Source organism: Amphiprion ocellaris, chromosome 16 (assembly GCF_022539595.1).
Source record: "Amphiprion ocellaris isolate individual 3 ecotype Okinawa chromosome 16, ASM2253959v1, whole genome shotgun sequence".
NCBI classification, from domain to species: Eukaryota; Metazoa; Chordata; class Actinopteri; family Pomacentridae; genus Amphiprion; species Amphiprion ocellaris.
The window spans coordinates 32,610,392-32,636,634 of record NC_072781.1 but is presented as its reverse complement, the minus strand read 5'-3'; the positions used below and the strand labels follow the sequence as shown (position 1 = coordinate 32,636,634).

The window sequence follows — 26,243 nt, the reverse complement described above, 5'->3', positions numbered from 1 at the left end:
CCTGGGTAGTTCCTACATGGTTCCTTGAGGATTCATTCAAAGTTTTTGCAGTTTTCTGGACTGACTGACCTTCAGTTCTTAAAGTAATGATGGACTGTCGTTTCTCTTTACTTTGCTGATTGGTTGTTGCCATAACATGGATTCTAACAGTTGTCAAATAGGACTGTCAACTGTGGACCAACCTGACTTCTGCACAACACAACTGATGGTCCCAACTCCATTAAGAAGGAAGAAATTCCACAGATGAACCTTGACAAGGAATACCTGTGAAGTGAAACCATTTCAGGTTCTACCTCATGAAGCTCATCCAAAGAATGGCAAGAGTGTGGAAAGCAGGAATCAAAGCAAAAGGTGGCTATTGTGAAGAATCTGAAATATAAAACATGTTTTGATTTATTTCACAGTTTTTTGTTTCCTACATAATTCCATGTGTTCATTCATAGTTCTGATGCCTTCAGTGAGAATCTACAATGTAAATAGTCATGAAAATAAAGATTAAATGAGAAGGTGTGTCCAAACTTTTGACTGGTAGTGTATGTTGTGTTAAACATCATTAAATAGTGTGTGTTTTTGCTGATTTGTGTCTGTGTGTGCTATGGAGTAATGGAGGACAATGAAAAAGGAAAATGCAAAACAAAAGAGGATGTAAAGAAAATCCCTGACAGGCAGCTTTGGCCTTTTGCATCGCTGAGAGACAAAAAGACAGACAGGAGTCAGAGAGAAGAGAGGGGTCGTCCAGGTCATTAATTGCTCTTTTTTCCTCCTCGGAGTCGAACAGGACAGATGATTATGCATCTCTTTTTTAAACACCACCGTCGAGAGCTGAGGAGGTTCATCAGAGTAATTTTGCGATCAAATTGCGGCGGGCTGCCGGGAGACGGAGCAGAGTCGGTGCACTCCTTGACATTCCCGTCAGACCGAGGCGGAGAACAGAGGAGCTGCCGGCAGAGAGGCCATCAGACGAGGTTTCAAAGTCACTGCTGCTGTCGGCATGCAGAGGTTGTTCTTATTAAAGCTGCTCAAAACAAAGAAGGAGATCCACACAGCAACAGCACAATTAAAGCCAGTCAGTCCCTCAACAAACAAGTTAGAACAACGTTGATTAAAGCCTGAAAGAAAACAGAAGAGCTGCTGCATCAGTCTGTTAAAGCGACAACATTATAATTATTTACACATGTCAACTTCAATATTCTGTTATGTTATAGGTGACTTTAGAGAGTAAATGTAGCATTAGAGGGTAAATGTAGTGGTGGAGGGTAAATGTTGTATTAGAGGGTAAATGTAGTGTTAGATGGTAAATGTAGTATTAGAGGGTGAATGTAGTGTTAGAGGGTAAATGTAGTGTTAGAGGGTAAATGTAGTATTAGAGGGTAAATGTAGTGTTAGATGGTAAATGTAGTGTTAGAGGGTAAATGTAGTGTTAGAGGGTAAATGTAGTGTTAGATGGTAGGATGTATTGAGGCTCCAGCAGATGTAGTAAACCTGTTTTCTCTCCATGATGTCAGTAAATGTAGAAAAATCTGTTTCTTTGATAGATTAGGCTAGCTTTGCTTTTGTTTGTTAGACTTAGTTAGGTTTCTTTTTCTAGTAGTTGTGTTTTTGTTGGATAAGTTTTTTTTGTTTGAGTGCTAAAATGCCTCTTTAGTTTGAATCCAGTTTTTTTGTTTTGTTTGAATGAATAGCCCATGGAGTGGCCTGTTTTATCTTTAAAATATTATAAATAAACTTCTTGTAATTTGCTTAGATCCTGTTGGTTGCTTTGGGGACTGGGAAAATATTCTACTTTTTTAACAAATATTATGCTACGCACCTTCGCCCTAGATGGGTGCGTAACACCGTATCTTCCTACTGCTGGGGCCAAACATTCAGTTTTCCTTTAATTAGTCTTCATGTCTTCACCAACAAGTCTTTATCATAGATGTCATCTGTTGAACAGTCTGTTAGCTTCAAATGCTAATCACCGTCGCTTCATCACCATCGTTTCGAACCCAGCAGCTCAGGAATTAACTTTTCATTCCTCTGACTGTTCCACCAGCCCTGCAGTTGTTTCAGTGCCACTTTTCTTTCTCCTCGGCGTTAAGCTTGGTGTGTTTTCGGTCCAGTCTCCAGCCTTTTCTCCCAGCAGTTAACTTCCAGCTCCAGGACGAAGCAACCATGACGGTTTGACAGTTCAATTTTTCTCTGCAGCTAAGAGGTGACGGCCACCTGCCTGCACCCATCGAGCCGAGCTGGTCTCCCAGAGCCGCCATTGGTCACGGTGCAATGTGGAGCCGGTGGGGAGCCTTCTTTTACCACTGGAGGGGCATTATGCTCCACATATTAATACACTGAGGGGGTTTATCCAACCATGGTGCAGTGAGCCAACAGCAGCAGACAACTGCAAGAAATAAAAAGCTAGGACGGTTGGTTTGTTTTCATTTCTGCTGTCAGGGTTCTAGATGGACTTTTCCACTGGTAGAGCTGGAGATAAAAACCTTAATGGGTCGACTGAACCAGAAGAGGATTTCACTGCAGGAATTAAAATCATTAGAATTCCTGCAGGATCTTGTTTTTCTGCCAGGGAAAAGACAATCGAACTGCTGCAAACTGGTTTGATCAATGTGATTTTTCATATTTATTATATAAAACATGTGAACACCAATGTTGAGTCAGAATATGACAGTATTAGAAAATTGTTTTTCCACAGAAATAATCATATCTAGAGGAGGATTCTGGTATCTTCTGTGTGTAAAATAAATGATCCTTTCATTGTCCAGAACTTGTTCTGACCAACCACCTATCACACATGCTGATATGACCCTTGAAAGTTTACCCAGAATGCACTTTTTCAAGTTTTCTCCAGCCTCATATCGTCACACTGTTCTTCACTGTCAGGATGATGCATTCACTGTGAAACTTCTAGTCAGAACAAACACAAAACAACAACAAATAGACAAAAAAAACAGCCTTGAAAGTTTACCCAAAAGTCACCCTTTAAAGTTTTCTCTGGTGAATTATCAGAAAACAGAAACACATCCAAGGTGCCAATGATTGTTTCTATGACTCTAAGTCATAGACAGTAAACTGTTCACACTAGGATACATCCCATAATACTGATGCTTAAAGTTGATTAGAAAACTGATTTGAGCAATTTTTGAGTAATTCTGGACACATTTTCAGTCATTTTGGACAGGTTTGAGACATTTTCTAGTAATTTTGGTTCATTTTTAGCTTATTTAGGACTAGTTTTAAATAATTTTTGACAGGTTTTTGCCATTTTGGGAAAAGTTTTGAGGCATTTTGCGTCAGTATGATGTATTTTGGGCAGCTTTTGTCTTACTGTACACAATTTTTTAGTCACTGTGGACAAATCATGTGACGTTTTTGGCAAGCTTAAGATAGTTTGGACATTTTTTGAGACATTTCCAGGGCACGAATGATTGTTTCTATGGCTCTGTGTCATAGAAAATAAACTGCTGCAGTTTTACTGCTCACACTATAATACATCCCATAATATTGATGTTCACAGTTGGTTAGAGAGAAAATGAACAGAAACCAGATTTAGTTTTCAGGTTGTACACCTTGTTGTCGTCATTTTCTCTTCCTTTTTGGTAATTATGTGTGTTTTTGTTATGGTTTTTAATATTTTTATTGTGATTTTGCATCTTTTAGTGGTTATTCCATATCTTTTTGTGGCGATTTTGTATTTTATGTGGGAATTTTGCCCTTTTTGAAGTGATTTGGTTGCAGTTTTTAACATATTGCAGATTTTTAACAGATTTAAAGTGATTTGGAAAATTTTTGAGCAATTCTGGGCCGTTATGAGGCATTTTGGACAATTTCTAGTAATTGTGGTAATTTTTAAGTAATTTAGAACCAGTTTTAAATGATTGTTGACAGGTTTTTGGCATTTTGGAAAAGTTTTGAGACATTTTGCTAAGTACGGTGTATAAATTGGTACCAAATGTAGACAGCTCTGATCTGCAGCCAAGCAGTATATGAAATATCAGATGTTGATAAATTACAAGCTGCTTATCGCTGCAGAATCTGCAGATGAAGCTACACCAGCAGGGGCATGTAATCTGCAGTTTTTTATCTCCTGTAAAACTTTCTTTTGTTGCATTGTGCTGAGAGAAACACTGGAACTGAACAGAACTGATCTATGGCTGCAGAAAAACAGCCAGTGAGACATTTGGTACCAAACACAACTGTACATCTGCTGTAAATCAGTGGCCTGTAGGTCAGCGGGGAGCTTTGTATGTGGAAAGAACTAAATCATGGTAACTCTGTGGGTCGGCTGCAGCTCCAGGTGAGAAACTGATTGAATCATGGAGAGGAAGCATCTGCAAACAGCTGAGCATCTGAAATGGAGGCCCGCTGCTGTGAAATAACTCAGTTTGACTCCCCGACGAACACACGAGTAATGAAATGTTTCAGCTCGACACCCAGACTCATCTGAAGAATATCGATAGTCTCGTCGACCCGGCAGCAGCGACTCGCCTCCTGCTTGTCTTTGAGGTCTTGAACTCCAGCAAAAAAACAAAAAAAAACACATAAACTGCTGAAAAATGATCTGCTCTCGTCGGTTGAATCGGCTTGGATTCGTGTCGATCAGTCGCTGATTGATCAAGCAGAGATTAAAGTGACTTCAGTTTGCATCATACAGAGAGAAAGGCCTTCCCTCCATCCATCCCATCCATCAGAGGAGAATCAGAGGACGGATCTGCTGCTCCGTCTTTATTTCTCTGTCTGTTGTTTCTGACCTTAGCGGCAACCTGTTTCACAATCTGTCTGCCTTCTCCGGTGTGCATCCATCCCTCTCAGCCCTGAGCTATTACCACTAACTACTCCAGGCCACAGTAGTTCAGCTATTGATTTTCCTCCTTGTTCTCTCCATCGTCCTATCCCCTCCAAACTCTCTCCTGAGACACCATCCTAGCGCTCTCCTGCATTCCTCTTTACCAATTTCAGTGTTCCCGGTTAGATGCTAAAGCTCATTTTCATGGCGACACTAGAATTAGTATTAAATTGATTAAGGTGCACGTAGGGTCATCACAAGTTTAGAAATACAAATAAATGTGGTTGTTTTGGAGGGTTAGATGGGGAAAACAGTGATGAGATGGCACTTAAAAACATTATTATTATTATTCTCCCTGCAGCAGACACTCAGTTTAACCCTGGTGTCATCCTGCGGGTCAAAATTGACCCGTTTTAAAGTTTGAAAATGTGGAAAAAAATATATTTTCACAGTGAAACTTCTGATGTCCACATTTTCAACATTTTTGGGAAATCTTTGAACATTTTTTGGTGGAAAAAAAGAAACGTCAAAAATGTTTCTGAAGAACATTCACAAAAAAATCAACCAAAATCCAGCAAATTTCATTGGCTTTTGGTTGATTTTTATGTGAATGTTCTTAAAGGAAATATTAGAAGTTTTACTGATATATATGGAATCACTTTAGATATTTTTAGGATTTTTTTGGAAGATTTTTACTCATTTTTTGAAAATATTTACAAGAATTTTCTTTTTTTAAAAATAAAACTTTGAAGGCAAACTTTTAAGGAATTATTGGAATTTTCTTCCTGAAGGTTTTTCAAATTTCTAGAAATTTGGGGAATTTTTTGCCGAATTTTAGTATTTTTTTCAGACAAGGAAACAATATTTTTGGTGCTCATAAATGAGGACAACAGGAGGGTTAAGGGCATTTTGCAGCCTTGAATCTAGAATGTATTGTGTGTAATAGTGTAAAATCTGCAGTAACATAAAATGTCCAGCAGATGGAGGCAGCTGACTGTAAATCAGGAGTGTCAAACTCATTTTAGTTCAGGTTCCACATTCAGCCCGATTTGATCTCAAGTGAGCTGGAGCAGTAAAATCACAGCGTAATGGAGAAACAAAATGACAAAAAATTAAACTAACGACAAAAAAGCGATTAAAAAAATGGACAAGAAAATCACACAAATGACACAAACGAGACAAAAATGACAAAAAAGAGAAACAAAATGACAAAAACATGAGACAAACAACTAAAAAAAGACAAGACAAGACAAAAAACAAGACAAAACATTACGAAAATAAGGCACAAAACGACAAAACTGAGAAATAAAATGACAAAGAATGAGACAAATGACACAAAACAAAACAAAAAAGAGGCAAAAAATTTCATTAAAAATTTACAAAAGCAACAAAAAAGGTGAACAAAAACAAGACAAAAAATTACACAAACAAGACAAAAATGATTAAAAAAAGAAACAAAATGACAAAAAATAGTCAAACTACACAAGCGAGACAAAAAACACCAAACAACAAAAGCAACACACAAAACAATAAATAAAGCAAAACACAAAATGACAACAAAACAACAAACAACACAAGCAAGACAAAAAGGAAACACAAAACGACAAAAACATGAGACAACAAAAATCAGACAAAAACACAGCCAAAACATGACAAAATATTACAAAAATGAGACATAAAAGAACAATGAACCATCTAGTACTTTATTTTCTGATCCAAACTAGAAAAATAAAGAACATAGATACTTTACAGTCACTTTTATTGGTTCAAATACTGTTTATGTGCAATCCCCAGCCCATTTATTCTATTTTATTGTTTTTTATTTGATTTCATTTACTTCCCACACTGTATTGTATATATCTTGCCTCTTTTGCTTCTGTTGCGATTCTTAATATTGTCTTGTTTTCTATGTACATTTGGTTTTATTATTTATTGTTGTTAATTTAGCCTCTTATCAATGCACCGTTCAGTGGCAGCTACTTATATTTTCATCATGCCCCCATGTATGATAGCAATAAAGCTATTCTATTCTATTCTATTCTATTCTATTCTATTCTATTCTATATATAATCAGCAGAATTGAACAATATCTCGTAATTGTCTAACTAAGTGCATTATTTCTAAGATGAACAGTATTTACTCTTTTGTAATTTTATAAACTGTTTTAAAACTGGTTAGATTCACTATATATGCAAAGTGTCTATATGTGTTAAGTGTCTAAGTGGAGGCCAAGGAATAATGTCTAAAAATAAATAAATGAATAAATAAAATAACATAAGCACAAAATGTAAACTGTCAACTAAATAATAAGAAGCAGACATATAAACAGAAAGTGAATTGAAAGTAAACAGATGTCTTTCACAGAATTATTGCACTTGACAAGGATGACAATAGAGGCCAGGTCAAAGCAACAAAAGTCATTACTCAGATTCAAATCTTTCTTTAAACAATCTTTTAGTGGTAACAAAATAAAGTGATCACAGCTGGATTCAATTTGTTGTGTTTAGATGCTACTCTGGGCCGTGAATTTTAAAAATAGTCGTTGTTTTTTTATTGTAAATTAGAGGAAACACTCTACTGTTCAACTTAGAAATATTGAAATTGTTGAGAAGTGATATAATTTAGAATTATTTCACATTTTAGAGATTTATTCTCACTCCTGCTGCATACTGCAATGTATTATTTTGGCCTGTAGTACCGCTGGTGTCCTCTGGGGGCAGTGAAGCGCCAGAGCGCCTGTGCTGCTAAAATAACAGACGAAGAAGAAGGTCCAGTGGAGGGAAGTTTGACATGTTTGGTTACAGAAATTAACAAGTTTTTCAGTGTTTTCAGTTGTCACTCATTTAAACCAGTTTATTTAGAACAAAACTAAAGATTTGTGTCTCTCTGCTGCTTCTATCGGAAGGTTTTAACTGATTATTTATCTGAATATTTGGACGAACGTCGCCAATAAACACAGTAAGTGGAAGTTAACAGTTAGCTAGCTCGGGTTTGTTGTTAAATCAGACATGAATTTAGCAGAATTTAAAACATTTTACAGTGTTTTTATGGGCATTAATTTATCCTCTACACTGTACAGATTGAAATATAACAGTTTCTTTCCGTGGTTGGTTTGTTTATTCCCCGTTTAACCAGTAACTACCATCTAGCTGACGTTTCTGTTTTCTGTAATACAGAGCTGTTTGGGTGACAGTTTATACGCCGAAATATAAAGTAAGTAAAACTGTTAAAGGTTTTATTTCAGGTGTTTGATTCAGCCCCAGATGTTTGCTAATAATTGCAGTGACAGTAAATTCACCTTTATTTAAAACGGAGTTCTGAATGGCAGTAAAGTTGCAGCAGTATTTAGGATAAACAGTGATGCTGCTCTGATATATAGTTTCATTTTAGTGATTTATTTTATTTTAAACTAACTCATTTCAAACCTGCTGGGATTCAGAGGCTTAATATTATTAGTGAGTACCTTGGAATTAGTCTGAGCAACTCACGATAAAGCAATAAAATGTGTTTTTTTAAATCTTACTCAGCTATTTACTACCATATTTTGTTGTTTACTTTAAGATTCAAGCATTTTTATTTGTCATTTGTGATCAAACAGACAGTCCAGGCTCATAGGAGTTCTTGTGTAGGGCTTTATGTTGGAGTCGAGTAAAAGAAAATAAACACCAATCAAAATGGGAAGTAGAAAAAATGTCCAAAACAAAGCACTCTACAAGAGTAATAAAAGATACAATACAAAATATCATGAATAAATCTGAATGCCACAAGGGATTAGTAATGTACTAAGAATTGTATATGGAAACACACTCATTTAGTACATCTTAATGTCACTGCTGCAGATATCCTCCTGTAAAACAGTGAAATGGAAGAAAAAAATCTGTATATTTTACCTTTGATGTAACAGGAAAATATGTTTGATTTTAGTAAACAGATTAAATAATGTCATTACACTTTTGTTATGCTACTTTTGACAGCCTTAACTCATGACCAGAATGACAAATAAACAGATCCAGGACAGTTTGGGATTTATTTTAATTATAATAATTCTTACTTCGAGTCAAAACAGAGTTCTATGTTTGTCTCCTGTGGGAGAAATTTGGTTCAGATTAAGAGCGATACTGCTGTACAAACAATAAAAAAAGCGTATAATTAAAGTATATAGACAATAAAAACCAGCTAAGACAGTAAAAACAGAGTACAGTCAATGTGCAAATAGAAATATTCGCTAAGAAAACATTATCAAGTGCACAGAAGTGATTGCCACCAACCTTTCTTGTTTACTTGTTGATGAGCTTGACAGACAGAGGAACAAAGGAATGTTTGGACCGATTTATATTTACAGAAAGAGACCCGATATTTTTCTCCCTGAGGAAACAAACTAAATAATACTAGTTTATATTCAGGATTTTACATAAAACATTCAGCACTAACAACATTACCTGTCTTATGTATGTTAAAAGCCAGTTGTTACATATTTACTTCAAAAATGTTGATTTTACACAGCATCTGTAACTTTAAAGACATGTTTTCTGACATTAATTCAGTATGACTGCATGCTTCTGTCCTGGATATTAATAGAAGTCACCAGGCGAGTGTTGGAGCAGAAAACTTTTCTGGGACAGCAGCCCCTGAGGCTGACATTCAATCACTGTCAGTCATATGTTTGACAGAAACTGATCTAAAATAAGAAATCTATTTCCTTGTTTTGTACTTTTGTCCCTCAGACTAAGTTTTCTTGTTCTTGTCCTTCGTTGTCTCAGGAAAGTAATGAGTGGAGAAGAATCCAGGAGAGGATCATGGAGGGGTGGAGGAAGTGGAGGTGGTGGATCGAGGGATGGTGGTGGATGGAGAGGCGGAAGTGGAGGTGGGGGGGGATGGAGAGGAGGTGGTGGAGGAGGATGGAGAGGAGGTGGGGGAGGAGGATGGAGAGGAGGTGGGGGAGGAGGATGGAGAGGAGGATGGAGAGGAGGTGGGGGAGGAGGATGGAGAGGAGGATGGAGAGGAGGTGGAGGAGGTTGGAGGGGTCGACCGTGGAGAGGAGGATCAGCAGCAGCAGGAGGAGGAAGAGGCTCAGGAGGAGGCTGGAGAGGTGGATCAGGAAACCAAACGCCGAGTTCTCAGAGAGGTGAGATCCGTGTCTTTTCCATTTTATCCTGTAAATCTGTAGAAATATATACATTTTTTCGTTTGTCATCTTGGGCCTTCATCCACATTTCTCACCGAAATGACTCAAAATTTGACTAAAATCAAAAAGTTGTCCAAAATATCTTTAAATGTATCAAAAAGGTTCGAAATCTGTCCAAAACTTGTCAAAACTCATCTGAAAAAAATGTGTCTATACTTGATAAAAATGACTCAACGTGACTTCAGTTGTGACTGAAATCACAATAACGTGTTCAAAATGACTCAAAAATGACAATGAAAGATACGATAAGTAACTCTGAAATTATTCATCGTTTATTTTGATCATTAATTCTGTTCTATTGATTGTTTTTTAACAAGAATGGTGTCAGTCAGACTTCTGCACACTGTCTAACTATATTTTAATTATTTGCACAACCTTTCAATGTTAGACCTTAATCAGGCAAGTTGTTATATAGAACTACTGCTATGCTAACTGCTAATAACTACGAATAAATGCATCTTTGCCAGTTCAACGGTGTGTTAGAGTCTTAAACTCGTCCCTCTTCCTTTGTTTTGTTGAGTTTTATTTGCTGTATTGTAAGTTAAATAAGGTTTTGTATACTTTGTGGCTGTTTATTGGGTATTAGTTTGTGTGTATCATCATTTGATACAAAAATCATTTTAATTAAAATTTTAGTTTTGCAGTTTTAAGAACTGGCCCGAGACAACAGATTAAAATGCTCCTGTAGGGGTTTACTCAGGAATATTTGATTACAGGCATTTTTCTATTCATCAAGGTTCATGCCAGATAAATAAGTTAATATATAAATAAAATGAACAGCTGCAGTAAAATGCATTGAATTTACTCCGTACTGACTGTTTAATCGTCTCTTCAGTCCCTTGTCAGACCACTCTGGATGATTTGTGTCCGTACAAAGGATGGAATCTGTACTTCACAGAAGGTACATGAGAGTATTTCACATGATAATAAAACATATAATGATCAGGATTAGTGGTCTGCGATGTGTTAATGTGTGTTTTAATGTGCAGGTTTCATAAAGAGCTCACCCAGTGTGGAGAAAATCAAAGTATTTGAGAAATATTTCACTTCCAGGATTCACCTGTACGACAAGGTCTGTCATATTCTCTGTTTAATAAACTGCCTGTTTGACTTATAAAGTTATGTTTATTTTTCTATCTGCTGTGTATGTTTTGCATAGAAAAGGTTTCGGAACATTTCTTGTGTTTCTGTGCAGGATGAGATCGAGCGTCAGGGCAGCGTTCTGGTGGATTATTCTGACCTGACCGGAGATAAAACTGTACGAGAGACTCTTCCTGATATAATCACAGATCTGAAGGAGCAGCCGGAGGTGATGTTCAGCTGTCTGGGAGTCGCCATCCACCAGGTGAATCACTGCCACACCTACGCTACATGACAAAAGTTTGGAAACAACTTCAAGTTTCTGTTCACAACACCTTTCTTAAAAACCAGTATGAGTTCTGTGGATTCTGGGACGTATTTACTGCATGAATCAGACTTGATGTGCACCATTTTCCTCATTGTTCCTTTAGGTATACATTGAAGTTACCAGACAACTGCTGAATAAATGTTAAGAAAAGAAGTCTTTCGTTTTAGAGTTTAGAAGATTTAAAAGAGCCACAACTTCAGTGCAAAAGTAAAAAACAAATCACAGTTTGCATTATTCACTGAAGATCTTTGGCTTTTGGAAGTTTGCAGATAAAAATCCCAATAAATCTCAGCTATATCTGTAGAACAACCACAGAAAGAAACAGCAGAGTAAAGAAGCAAGATACAGATAGCTGATTTTGATACGCAGTCGTGCAAAAGGGACAACTGCTCAAGTGAGAATGATGCAAAAAGCAAGAATATTGTTCTTAGTGCAAAAATATTTAGTGGACAAAGCTAGTTTATTTGTATAGAACAATTCAGACACAAGGCAGTTCAAGGTGCTTTACAAAGGCAAAGAAGTACATTCAGAAAAATGACTTTAAAGGCAGACATACATTACAATCATAGAAATTAAACATAAAAGTAGACATTAGGATCATAAAAGTGCATTAAAAGTCAGAAAACAGAGAAAGCTGCAGTAAACAATCTGGTCTTCAGGCCTGATTTAAAAGAGCCAATAGTTTGAGCAGACCTCAGGTGTTCAGGAAGTTTGTTCCACAGGTGAGGAGCATCATAGCTGAATGCTGCTTCATTATTTTTGGTTCTGGATCTGGAAACACAGTAAACCTGAGGCCTCTGGATGCTTCATATGGAGCCGATAAGTCCAGGATGGATTTTGGTCAGGAGTCAGATTCTGAACTCTAGAACGTAAAAACCAGAGAAGTTTAACTTTAACTTGTGAGGAGACAAAGTTCAGAACATCTCCAGACTGACGAGTGTTTGTGGGTTTCAGGTGTTGACTGTAGATTTGGAGAAACAAGCTGCTGAGCTGCAGGAGGAAGAGCTTCCCGTCGCTGCACCGATCATCAACATTCCTCATATCAGCGCCAGGTAACGCTCACACCGACTCGTTTTCCTGCTTTACGGCTGCTGACCCTGAATGAAGACGACCCTGTTTGTGTGCATCAGGCTGTATAACTACGAGCCGCTGACTCCTCTGAGGACGCTCCGAGCCAGCGTGTTCGGACGGCTGGTCTGTGTGAAGGGAACCGTGGTCAGAGTCAGTAACATCAGACCTCAGTGCAGCCGGATGGCCTTCAGGTGTCTCACCTGCTCACAGACGCTGTCTCTGCCTCTGCAGCACGGAAAATACGCCACGCCGACCAAGGTGTCACACAGAATGCAGCTGAATTTACTCTGCTGCGTGTTTTTAACCCTCCTATTATCTTTGGGGTCAGGTTGTTTTGGATGATATTGAGGTCACTATAAAATGCAATTTTAGAATCTTCAAAAAGTTTTAAGACCCTAAACTTTTTTAATTGAGTTTGTTTTTCCCCAAACATAATACGTTACTATTCTTGATAACAGAAATAGTTTTTCATTCCAAATGTTATAGATAACAAAAATATGTACTTTGAAATAATATAAAACCATTAAAACACCAGAAAGAGATCTCTGTCCAATTTGAGGTCAGTCAGTGAGGTTTTATTGTGATCTATAAATTTCTGCATAGTAGCATACTGGGTATTCTGGATGTATGAGGGGAGTGGGTGCAGGGGGTTATTTTATTGAAAGGGCTATTTAGGTAGTCAACAAACAGAAATAAAGTACCTGACACATAAACTTGGGGGACAGTTTTATTTGTGATAATTTTCTGAAGTCAAATTGACCCCAAGGATAAAAAATGTTAGTAAATTTGAAGGTAATAGGAGCCAGAGTTTTACTGTACATGTAAATAAACTTTCCTGTCAGCCTCCTCACATCTCCACCTTGCACATTACCTCTTCAGTTTGACTGTATTTTTATGTATTTTTGTGTTTTATCTCTCAGTGTGTCCAGCCCGGCTGTCGCAGTCGATCCTTCAGTCCCGTCCACAGCTCTCCTCTCACACACACCGTCGACTGGCAGATTATTAAGTGAGTAAATCAGCCAGACATACACGAGGCATTTTTATAGCACGTCTGTCAACTTTAAGCTTTTTCTTTCAGCTCCTTGGTGATGTTAAACTGTTTTTGGAGTGAATAATGTCAGACCATTCTTGAAAAGACAAAACTTCGAACCCATTTTTATCAATAACTACAGAAAGTGGGTCAAACCACTTACTCTGCTTCCAAACCCTTCAGAGTGTTAATATGAAAACCTGCTTGGCAATAAAACTGATTCTGATCCTCAACGTTCAAGGATTGGCAGTGAACATTTGTGGTTTATTGTGGGAGTAAGTTGATTGTGATTGGAGGCGTGCAGCTTAATAAATGTGGGTGTCCGTGTGTGCACTTTAACTTTTTGTTCAGATCCTAACCCACACTTTTACACATCAGCCTCTTGATCACGATGCAGATATCACTTTGCACGGCGTGTTGAGCAGAAGTTATTTTCTGTTTTGTTCTGCTTCAGGGTGCAGGAGCTGATGGGTGGTGAGCAGAGGGAAACCGGACGAATCCCGCGGACCGTCGAGTGTCACCTGACCTCTGACCTGTGCGACAGCTGCGTCCCTGGAGACACGGTTACCGTGACGGGGATAGTCCGGGTCATCAATGACGGTACAAACACACATGTTCTGTTCATGGAGGGAAGCAACACAAATACAGAAATACCCAAACTATATGTGGCAGAAACTCGAAGTAAAATGGGAATATCCTGGAAGAAACTGCTCCTCTGCTTTAATTTAATTACAGTCATGATGCCCTCAGCTACGACATTTTATTACCAGGTGCTACACAGGATTGATAGTAGAACTGGAGGACATTTGGGCTTCAAAATGTTTGGAAAATAAACCTTCTCTTTTCCAGTTTTCTGCTCCATATTGATCAATAATAGGTAATAAACTATCAAAGGCTTGATTGGCTCAGCTTCCACATCAATGGTAGCATTTTTATTCCATGTTTTCTGTGTTGTTTGCTAACCCTACTCTAATCACAGTAACAGGGTTGCTAATCCATGCTAATGTGATCTTTTTCTCAGCAGTAGAAGCTAGATATTTAGCTGCTGTTACTGCTGACCAAGAGGACAAACTGACTGATGGAAAACAGTCCAAAGAATTAGTCTGATCCTGATAATATGAGGTAGAGTGAGACATTCAATCAAGGCTGACAATGTGAAGAAGATATGAAAAGAAGAAGAGAGGACATAGCTTTGCTCTGCACATTCTATAGGACAACTGTTTGATGATGGAAACGACAAAAACAAGACATAAAACAACAAAAACAAGACACACAATGACAAAAACAAGACATAACACAAAAAACAAGACACAGAACAACAGAAATTAAACAGAAAATGACAAAAGCAAGACAGAAAACGGTAGAAATTAGACAGAAAATGACAGAAACGTCATTAACAGATTATGCTAACATGTTGTGGGACACATTCCATGAATAATAATTATTATTTAAAATATTATGTTGGTCAAAAAATTCCCACAATTACAAGAGACATCAGTGAAAAAATTAAACCAAAAAAAGGTGATTTAAATTTCATTCTAGCTGTTTTATTAGAGATTCAGTTTGTTCATCAGGGGGGTGGAACAAGAGAAAAATGTCATTTTAGGGGGAACTCCAGACTTATTTGGTGTTTTAAAAACATTTTCAAGCATTCTTTTCTCCTAGTTCTTTTTTAAAAATTTGGACAAAACATTTACACAGCAACTGCATGTTTTAGTATTTTGTAAATGGATTATTGGAAATTTGATGGGCAGGACGTAAAATGTCCTGGAATGATCCAAATGTTTTTTTGTTGTACTTCTAGAAATCAGCTGATCATTTCTAACTCAGATGCATTAAAACGCAGTTTGTTCCAGATAGATCCAGAATAGTCTGATAAAGGACTGAACAAGAAGTCAGGAGTAAAATGTAACACAAACTGTAGCAGCTGGTCCTTTAATTTATTCATTAATTCATTTATTAGACAGAAATAGTGCTTAATGACTAGCAGAAAAATCTAATTGAACAGGTCGTAGTTAGTCCCTACAGAATCATCTTAATCTGTTCTTAAAACAGCAAACTAAAATCAGAATAATGACTTTTTTTGCACACAATACTAGTGTGTCAGGTTTGTTAGTAGATTAATCCCTTTGAGTCATTTTTTAAGGAACAAAATGTCTAAATTTTGTGACTGCGGCTTCTTAAATGTGAATAAGACACAAAACGACAAAAGCAAGACACGAAACGACAGAAACGAAGCAGAAAATGATCAAAACGAGACACAAAATGAAAAAAACAAGACATGAAATGACAAAAACGAAACAGAAAACGACAAAAACAAGACATAAAATGACCAAAGCAAGGCACAAAACGACAAAAACAAGACAAAATGACAAACGAGGCACAAAACAACAAGAACGAAACAGAAAACGACAAAAAACAAGACCTATAACGACAAAAACGAAGCAGAAAACAACAAAAACGAGACACAAAATGACAAAAACGAGACACAAAACAACAAAAACGAGAGACAAAACAACAAGAACGAGACAAAAAACAACACAAGCATTTTCTGTTTTTTCCTCCTCTCTGACAGTAAACTGAGTGTCTTCTGTTTTTTTGCAGGCAGCTCCAGAGGAAACAAGGATCAGTGCATGTTTCTGCTCTACATAGAAGCTACTTCTGTCAGCAACACTAAAGGTAAAATCCTGCAGGTCTGTGGATCAGACTAGATAGACCAGAATCTGTACTGAGGAGGTGTTTTCTCTGGATGTTCAGGCCAGCAGTCTAAACCAGGAGTTCAGGGTTCTGGAGGGTCGGCTGGAGATCACTCTGCTGGGGAGGAGTTCAGTCTGAAGGAGCTCTACGCCGTCCAGGAGATCCAGTCTCAGCCGGAGCTGCTGCGACTGATCGTTCAGTAAGAAACTCACTGCATGAATGACTTTTACCTGCCTGATATCTGTTATCGTTCAGTCCTCTTAACCCTGAAACCCACCAGTGGGATTTAACCCTCCTGTTGCACCAAAAAATAGTGTTTCCTTGTCTGAAAAAATCAAAAAATTCAGCAAAAAAATCCCCAAATTTCTGAAAATTTGACAAACCTTCAGGAAGAAAATTCCAATAATTCCTTGAAAGTTTCCCTTAAAGGTTTTTTTTTTTTTTTTAAAAATCCCCAAATTTGGCAAGAAAATTCTTGTAAATATTTTCAAAAAATAAGTAAAAATCTTTCAAAAAATCTTAAAAATATCTAAAGTGATTCCATATATATCAGTGAAACTTCTAATATTTTCTTTAAGAACATTCACATAAAAATCAACCAAAATCCAGTGAAATTCGATGGATTTTGGTTGATTTTTTTGGGGAATGTTTTTAAGAAACATTTCTTTTTTTCCAGCAAAAAATGTTCAAAGATTTCCCAAAAATGTTGAAAATGTGGACGTCAGAAGTTTCACTGTGAAAATAGATTTTTTTTCTCCACATTTTCAAACTTTAAAACAGATCAATTTTGACCCGCAGGACGAAACGAGGGTTAACCACATTGGTGGAAAGTAGTACCTTTATAACTTCGGTGTAGTGTGGTATTTAACGTATGTAACGGAGAACTTTCCCCACTGTGGGATCAATAAAATTTATCCTTATCCTTATCCTTGCACTTAAAAATGTGGTTTTCTTGTAAAATGTGGAGCGCAGCGTCGTGCTGTCATAGAAAAAGTAAAAAAAATCACTCGGTTTCATCTTGGACAAACAGGACATTACGACGCTCTAGTTTAACTCTTTTAAAAATAATTTTTGGTCGCACACCTGTCTGAGCACCGCAGCAGCTACCACAGCCTGCAATGTGGGGCGTTTAGGGAACATCGGTAAATTATAGCGTCTCTTAGTAAGAAGATGTTCAGCAAGTGATGGGTTTTGCTTGTGGCAAGGTGGAAGGTGCTACTAGACGAGAAAGTTATTGTGGAGCCATGCATCTTTGTGGTGTTTTTATATGCTGGAAGACAAATCATTATTCTCAGAAACACAGATTCAGACCAGATTTACTTAATTTCTTGTGCATTTGCATACATAGAAAACAAAATGCTGTTCTCCCAGTACAGTGCAAACTACATGAGTATGAAAATGCACCTAAGACATACAGGTTACAAAGCAGCACAGTGTAACTAGTGTTGAAGTACTTGTTTAATCACAGCATTCTGAGGTACAGAACAAAACACAGAACAAACCTGCTGTAGGATCAACCAGACATAACTGACTTTAAAACAAAGCACATTTCCACTATCAGGATTGCAGGATTGAACTTTCTGTTTCATTCTTCTTCTTGAGAATATCAATTATAAACTGTGCATTTTAGGAATCATTCATTTTTGTGAATTTTAAAGCGGCATCTTTATACTTCAGGCTGTCAAAATCAAAGCTAAGAATAATGTAGAAGTGAGCTTTTTTGAGCACCGTCTTGAGAAAAATTTGCATTTTTTTTCTTACAACAGCGGTAAAGATTTAGATTTTTTTGTTGTTAATTCATCAAAAACTTCCTGATGTGTAATTTACACAATAGCCTGCTTCTAACACATATTAATATATCACTGGATGATTTCTCTTTCCTCGTCTCTTTCAGCTCTTTGTGTCCCGTCATCTACGGACATCTGGTGAGTTTAACTCTTTAAACAAAGCTGACATAAACAACAAAATATGAGAAACTGGTGATTTGGTTGATTTCAGGTGTGTCACTCGTGCTTTTTTCATCTCAGTTTGACCAAAAACACCGTAAATGTCGATGTTTAGTCTGATAAGTGGTGTGTTTCTGCAGCTGGTGAAAGCTGCTCTGGCTTTAGCGTTGTTTGGAGGCCGACAGAAACACACCGGGAAGAACAGCGTCCCAGTGAGAGGAGATCCTCACGTCCTGATAGTGGGAGACCCTGGACTGGGGAAGAGTCAGATGTTACAGGTAACAGGAGAAACAGGGGTCTGAAAGCAAGCATAATACTCAAATTTAGCTGGGTTTTTTTCTTATATTTATATTTAGAAACTACAGAACTTTACAGTTCTACTATAGTCTTGTTTTTTGTGGTGCAGCTTCATCATACCTGGTCAATCAGTTATGGAATGTTCAATAATTTATCATTTTTGTGACCAAGTATTTCATAATAAAAGTATTCTATATATTTATTTTTGTGTTTTTGGGACATGCAGCTACATGTGGTTCAGAAAAATCCCTAGCTGACTTTTCATAAACGCTCTAATGTTATTTTATGTATATATATGTATATATTTTAACCCAAAAATCTACTTTAAATCTACTTGTCCAATATTACAGATTATCACATACAGATACAGATACAGATATCTTCAGTTGTTCCTGAGATATTGTTGTTCAAAAAGCCTCAAATTTCAATGTGAAAATAAAACTGCTGAAAGTGGGTTGATAGGAAAGTTTTGATCAGTATTATCAATCTAAAACTTCACAAATATCTTTTTAAATATTCATATTTTGTGCTCTTCAGGCAAATCAGAGATGGTTGAGCAGAAATGGTTCTAAAGATCTGCTGATTTAACCCTCCTGTTGTCTTCAAAAAATCCAAAAATTCAGCAAAAAATTCCCAGAATTTCTTAAAATTTCAAAAACCTTCAGGAAGAAAACTCCAATAATTCCTTAAGTTTCCCTTAAAAGTTTTAGTTTTTTTTTTTTTTTTTTTTTAAAAATCCCCCAAATTTGGAATGAAAATTCTTGTAAATATTTTCAAAAAATTAGTAAAAATCTTCCCAAAAAAATCCTAAAAATATCTAGTGATTCCATATATATCAGTAAAACTTCTAATATTTTCCTTAAGAACATTCACATAAAAAAATCAACCAAAATCCAGTGAAATTCGCTGGATTTTGGTTGATTTTTATGTGAATGTTCTAAAGAAACATTTTTAACATTTCTTTTTTTTCCACCAAAAAATGTTCATAGATTTCCCAAAAATGTTGAAAATGTGAACATCAGAAGTTTCACTGTGAAAATCTATATTTTTTCTCCACATTTTCAAACTTTAAAACGGGTCAGTTTTGACCTGCAGGACGACAGGAGGGTTAAGATCGACTGACCCTGAACTTAGTTTCTGAAAGTGTCTTATGTTGATCTGATTGGCAGCTTTATTGTGAGTGTAAACTTACTGTGTTGTGTTTCCTGTGTAGGCGGTGTGTAACGTGGCTCCTAGAGGAATTTATGTGTGTGGCAACAGCACCAGCACCACAGGTAAACTGTCTACAAACAGATCTCCTTAATTAATGTGGTGATAATCATGCTTTCTATAGCTGTTCAGTTCTGCTGTAATATAATCGGGTTGTAAATCTAGTGAATCCTGTTTATTTTTCAGGACTAACAGTGAGTTTATCCAGAGATGCAGGAACTGGAGATTACGCTCTGGAGGCCGGAGCCTTGGTGTTGGCTGACCAAGGTAAATATAAGTGTGTTTGACGTATATTTACATTTCCTCAACCTCTATGGAAACAGTAAAACCACGACTACAAGGAGAGAGATATTAATTTTAAACACCACAAAATATTTTTATTTAACAGAAAAGCTCTAAAACGGCTAATTATGGTTTTATTTGTGAAATGCTCATGCAGTGCATACAGTGAAATACAAACTGACTGTTCTACACATCTGTGCAATACAACACAACATTTTAGTATCCAAAAACACTTTTAAGACTTGTCCCTGGGTGTTTTTTTGATTTAGATTTTTGTTTGAATTAATTTTCAAGAAGTTGATCATCAATAAACATTAAAAAAAATCCCATTCCTTTAATAAACTATAGTATTTTCCTCGCAATAGCAAAATTATAGCATCAATTTTATGATTTTAGCAACAAAATTATGCATTTGCAGCATATTTTGATTTATTGTGTTGAGTTTAAGGTAGTTACACGTCGTTAAAATACTTTTATCTCCAAAAAAAAGCTTGGAAAAATATTGAAATTTTTGGATGTAGAGGTATCTAGCCTCCTTAACAAAAATACTGCTTCTCTACTATGATCCAGGGTAGTATCCTCAGATAACAGGCAATACTGTAGTAGTAATAGTAGTCGTACTGTAGTTTAAAGAGGCCCAACGAACCAGACAAACCTCTCAGATTGCAGCTGAATTTTAAAACTGTACATTTGTTTTCCACAGTGTTGCCTCTCACTGCCTGTTGGGGGCTCCAAGTTTGCAGAATTGCAAAGAAAACAAGTCTTTGTTTTTCCTTCTTGTTTCTTTCCGTCTCATCTTTGACTTTTTGCTGTTTTTCTTGTGGTTTGTTGGTTCCCTCCAGGCCTGTGTTGCATCGATGAGTTTGATAAGTTGGGCCAGCAGCAGCAGGCTCTGCTAGAAGCTATGGAGCAGCAGTCAGTGAGTCTGGCGAAGGCTGGAATAGTTTCTTCTCTGCCGGCCAGAACGTCAGTCATCGCTGCTGCAAACCCCATCGGAGGACATTACAACAGAGGAAAGACTGTCTCTGAGAACCTCAAGTAAGTTTCTTTTTCTTTGTAGTAAAGCTGCACCATGTATCATTTCAGCACAGACCCAAGTCGCTTTACATGAACTTTATTTGCTGCTGACAGAAAAAGAAAACTTCTTGTTTTCCATGACGAGTCTGTCTGATTGAACATTATTTACTCTCATTTAAAGGTCTTTGGAGTTCTTTTTTTTCAACTTCATTTAAAGAACACAGCAATTGTGCATATAATAACCACACTAGACTGCGGTACTGATGTTTCAAATGCTCACAAAAATCAATCCATGTAGATAAACTCACCTGGTTTGAGGTAAATTTGACATCAGAACTCCTTCTTTGACTCTGTTCAAAGTTATTCTTGATCTCTCTGCAGTAACTGATGGAGACTAGAAGCTTCTCTGAGCTCAGATGACTAGCAGCTTCTATTGCAGCTGCATGGGAGGCGTTCAGGGAACATCTGGAAATTGTAATGTCTATTAATAAGCAGATGTTCAACCAGGGAACGTTTTATAAAACGACAAGTATATCTGACATTTCAATGCCTTTTTCAAAACAAAATGACCTAAAAACTGTCCAGAATGACTCCAAAATTGTCTGAAACGACTACTGTTGTACAAATGGTTTTGTAATGTGTTTAAAATGACCCAAAGATTGTATAAAATGTCTTGAAATGCATCCACAGTTGCTCGAAGATTGTCCAAAACTACTTTAAATTTGCCCAAATTGTTTTGTAACTTGGACTAAATGACTCAAAACTGGTCTAAAATGACAATTAAAGTCAAATCAGGCAAATCTGACTCCTTTGACTCTGTTCAAAGTTATTCTTGATCTCTCTGCAGTAAGTGATGGAGACTAGAAGCTTCTCTGAACTCAGACGACTAGCAGCTTCTACTGCTGCTGCATGGGAGGCATTCAGGGAACATCTGGACATTCTAGCATCTATTAATGAACAGATGTCCAGCCAGTGAAGGGAATTGTTTGGGCACAATTTCATTCATATTTGGGTTCTAGATGATGTTCTGAGTTCAAGTTAAGGTTAGTTTTAGTCTTATTTTGATGCAGATTTGTAGATTAGCAGGAATGCAGCACAACAGGGACGTGAAAGCAGCGATCTGTTTATTTTTAGGTGAAAGTACAATCAAAATATTTTGTCCCTAAAGTCAATGAAAAATGGGAATAAGGAGGCTAATCATTGTCATCATTTATGCAGTCTTTTAGTTAGATGGAGATATTTCTGCTGAAGAATGGATGATTTTGACCACAGCAGGTTCTCTGTGAGCTGTTTTTGCCACCACATGATACAAATAATCAGTTTAACCATTTAAATCAGCAGCTCCAAGCTCTGAATGTTAAATACAGAGTCAAATCTACATGTAGTTACAAGCAAAAAAACTATTCCAGATGTCTTTGTCACACCAAATGAAAAAGGCTGCAAACATTGCATATTTTTAGTTATTTTTTTATTTTCTGTGCTGATAAACTCCTCTACAGATCCACCCCAATCATTCTAATATGATTCATTCTTTACAAATGGGTTTATTCAACTCATTAGCTCAACATTTCTGTATTTTTTCACACAGTTATCACAGAAAAACCAAAATATTGCAACATCGGGTTTTGCTGCTATCATGCAGCTCTGTTTCGTAGCTGCAACTGGAGGTTTTTACAGCATAAACGTACAAATATTTGACTTTTCTTCTCGTTTGTCTTCAGAATGGGCTCGGCTCTGCTCTCTCGCTTCGATGTCGTCTTTCTCCTCCTGGACATCCCTGACGAGTCACATGACCGCCGCCTGTCGGAGCACGTGATGGCGAACAGAGCAGGAAGAGGCAGAGCCAGCAGCGCCATGGTTACCAGGACGAACAGCGAGTTAGAGACGTCCGTCCTGCTGCTGCACTCAGACATGCCGCTGTCCCAACGTCTGCAGGTAAAAACACACCGACAAGCTGAAGTAAACTGATATCTCATCTTAATAACTTACTAATTTCATGTGTTTTTTCAGGTCCCTGCAGGTGAAAGTGTGGATCCCATCCCAGCGAGCTTGTTGAGGAAGTACATCAGCTACGCCCGTCAGTACGTCCATCCATCGCTGTCTCCTGAAGCAGCTCAGACCCTGCAGGACTTTTATCTGTCGCTGAGGTCTCAGGCTCACTCTGCCGACGCTACGCCCATCACCACGAGGCAGCTGGAGTCTCTGATCAGACTCACCGAGGTGGATGGACATCTACACAAGATACAATTCACTTTTTTAATTAGAATCTTGTAAATGTTCATGCTAGTTTATGTTTTCATGCAGGCAAGAGCCAAACTGGAGCTCAGAGAAACGGCGACTAAGAGCGATGCTGAGGACGTGGTGGAGATCATGAAACACAGGTAGCAACTCAGGATTCATTCTGTCATTTAGAGAGACGAGGTGTTCATTTGCACAAGTAAATATTGTGCACATTCTCTGGATCAAGTCTTTGTCAGAATGTGCAATTATTTGCTTGTCTGTATCCTTCTAAGCAGTTTCTATTTATGTTTATTTGCTTCTGTCACATTTTTCTTCACTGTTCATTTTTCTCTGCAACATGAAGTCCTGCAGCTCTATTTAAACAGAATGAAGGAGAGAACTCAGAAATGTCAAAATGACAATGAAAGAAAGAAGAAAAAAGAAAACACAAAAGTAAAATTTTTGATTACTTATTTTAGAAAGATTTTAAATAACTGGAATCATGTTCAGTATTTTTCCAAATTCCCACACTAACTAATACTACTAATTACTACTACTAGAAAAACAGTCAGCTCCACATAGTACAGATAATTTACTACTTTTTAGTTACTTGTCATCTCTGCCTGCAGTTCAGTCAGAAACTCCCCTGAATTTTTCCTACATTCCTGTTGGTTGCAGCTGAGTCACTAATGGGTTCCTGTTTGCAGCAAGACTCACAGGATTTTTAGTTTTTTACAGAATCTGGGTTGAGCAAACAGCTTATTTTTGGCAGTGTTTTTAATGAGATTCTTAACATGAAGTGATTTTAATTAAGTATTATGAATTTAAACTTCTCTCCGTCTGTTTTTTTATTCTCAGTCTGGCCGACACGTACTCAGACGGTTTGGGCAACCTGGACTTTGAGCGCTCTCAGCTGGGCTCAGGAATGAGTCAGCGCAGCGCTGGAAAACGATTGGTCAACGCTCTGCACGCACACGGTCAGAGGACCAATCAGATGCAGTTTGACCTGCAGACACTTCGATCTATCGCAGACAGGCTGAACATCAAGGTGAAAACACTGAAACATGCAGCACATACACCTCATCAAAACAGGAAAATGAAAAGAAATTAGTTCATCCTCTTCAATTAATAAACTTTTCAGGGAATAAGAAAGATACTGAATTACATAAATGATGTTTAACAGGAAAACCATCTGAAGCACAAACAGTTTCTGGGGTTTTTCTTTGCTTCCATCACATTCTCCCTCACTGTGGGCTCATTTTTCTTCACTGTGGGCTCATTTTTCTTCACTCTGGGCTCATTTTTCTTCACTCTGGGCTCATTTTTCTTCACTCTGGGCTCATTTTTCTTCACTCTGGGCTCATTTTTCTTCACTGTGGGCTCATTTTTCTCTGCAATATAAAGTCCTGAACATCTGTGGGCAGCAGGAGAGAGAAATCGAAACACACACAGTTAATCTACTTTTTTGTAGTTTCGTTTCTTGCGTTTGTCATTTTTTTGTCACTTGTATCCGTTTTTTTTGTCATTTTGTAACTTTTTTTGTCAAATTTTTGTCTTTTGTTTTGTGTTGTTTGTCTTGTTTTTGTCATTTTGTGTCTCATTTTTGTAATATTTTTTCTTGTTTTTTGTCTGACTTTTGTCATTTTGTGTTTCCTTTTTGTCTCGCTTGTGTTTTTTGTCTTATTTTTGTCATATTATATTTTGTTTTATTCGTTGTTTTGTGTACAGTTTTTGTCATTTGTCCATTTTTTGTCACTTTGTAACTTTTTTGTCTCTTTTGTTTTTGTTTTGTGTTTGTTTCATTTTTTTTCATTTTGGCATCTCATTTTTGTAATATTTGGTCTTGTTTTTTAGTCTGTTTTTGTCTGACTTTTGTCGTTTTGATCATAAAGTAAAATCGTCTCTGGTTCAGCTCCAGGTGACTAAATGTTGTGTTCCTTTGTAGACACTCTGTGATCTGGAAGTTGTAATGTGGAAATGATAAACTGAGGCATAATATTGTTGAAATTGAACTTAAGAAATTTCAGGTTGTTCATAATGTTTTGTAAAAAGATAATTTTTACACTAAAACAAAGGAACATTAGGAGTTGTAGTTATTTATAGGTTATTCTGCTGTGATTTTACTGGTCCGGTCCATTGGAGATCAGACTGGACTGACTGTGGAACCTGAACTAACATGAGTTTCACACCTCTGGTTTACAGGAAATCTTTATTCCCCTTTAAGTTAATATAAAGTAGCTTCGACACAAACCTTTTTACCCCATATTGATTACAGTAAAATGTCTCTTTTCATCACAGACATTGTGTAATTATCCTTAAATATATGCAGTAACACTATTGTGGTATTATTTTTATTTAATTTTCTTCCAGGTGATGGACTTTGAAGGTCTCCTGAGTTCCCTGAATGAACAAGGATTCCTGCTGAAGAAAGGATCTAAACTGTACCAGCTGCAGACGGTCTGATCAACACAAACACAAACCTGCAGAATAAACCACCAGGTCAGTGTTTGGGTTGAATTATTGTTAAATAATATACTGTCATGGAGGAGGAAAGAAACCAGAAAATATTCACAATTAACGAAGGTTTATGCTGTTTTTGCAGAACATTATTCCATCTTCTTGTTTAGATTTATGTTTGTTTTGTTTTCCACACTTTTGACCAGAAACACCTTCTTTACAAACTGACTGTACTTCAGAAGAAGAATGTACATAAAATCTAATGTTTGTACAGTATTTATGTACAAATGTATACTTAAATTCAGTTTCATTGGAACTGTATATTTTTTACAGTCTTATTTTCATAAATATTCTTGAAAGTTCTCTTGTCATGGTTTTTCTGTTTGATTAGTTTGAATAATCAATTTTACTAAGTCTATAATTAATCAAAATGAAAATAATTAAACCTTCAGGTAATAAACTATGATATTTTCCTACAAATAAAAGAATTACAGTGTAATTTTTAAAATAATTTTAGAATCATAAATATGTTATAGAACTTGATTCTGGTGCTTTTTTCTTAGATTTTCTGTCTAATTTGTTTGAATAATGAGTTTTTACCATCAATTTAATGGAAAAATAAAACATTCAATTCATAAACTATGGCT

General features: G+C 36.9%; 1 protein-coding gene across 1 annotated transcript; it reads left to right on the top strand.

Annotated features, from left to right (window-relative positions):
• Positions 1-7,541: 7,541 nt before the first annotated feature.
• On the top strand, positions 7,542-25,958 carry mcm8 (minichromosome maintenance 8 homologous recombination repair factor). The gene is made up of 23 exons (XM_055018896.1): positions 7,542-7,735; positions 7,954-7,990; positions 9,538-9,635; positions 9,768-9,902; positions 10,798-10,863; positions 10,952-11,034; positions 11,158-11,307; positions 12,325-12,422; positions 12,501-12,699; positions 13,362-13,447; positions 13,926-14,071; positions 16,076-16,150; positions 16,229-16,367; positions 18,063-18,093; positions 18,255-18,392; positions 19,625-19,685; positions 19,807-19,887; positions 20,745-20,940; positions 22,641-22,854; positions 22,930-23,139; positions 23,224-23,300; positions 23,998-24,187; positions 25,510-25,958. The coding sequence occupies exons 3-23, from the start codon at positions 9,545-9,547 to the stop codon at positions 25,600-25,602; spliced, it is 2,559 nt and encodes an 852-aa protein (XP_054874871.1). The 5' UTR covers positions 7,542-7,735; positions 7,954-7,990; positions 9,538-9,544; the 3' UTR covers positions 25,603-25,958.
• Positions 25,959-26,243: the final 285 nt, after the last annotated feature.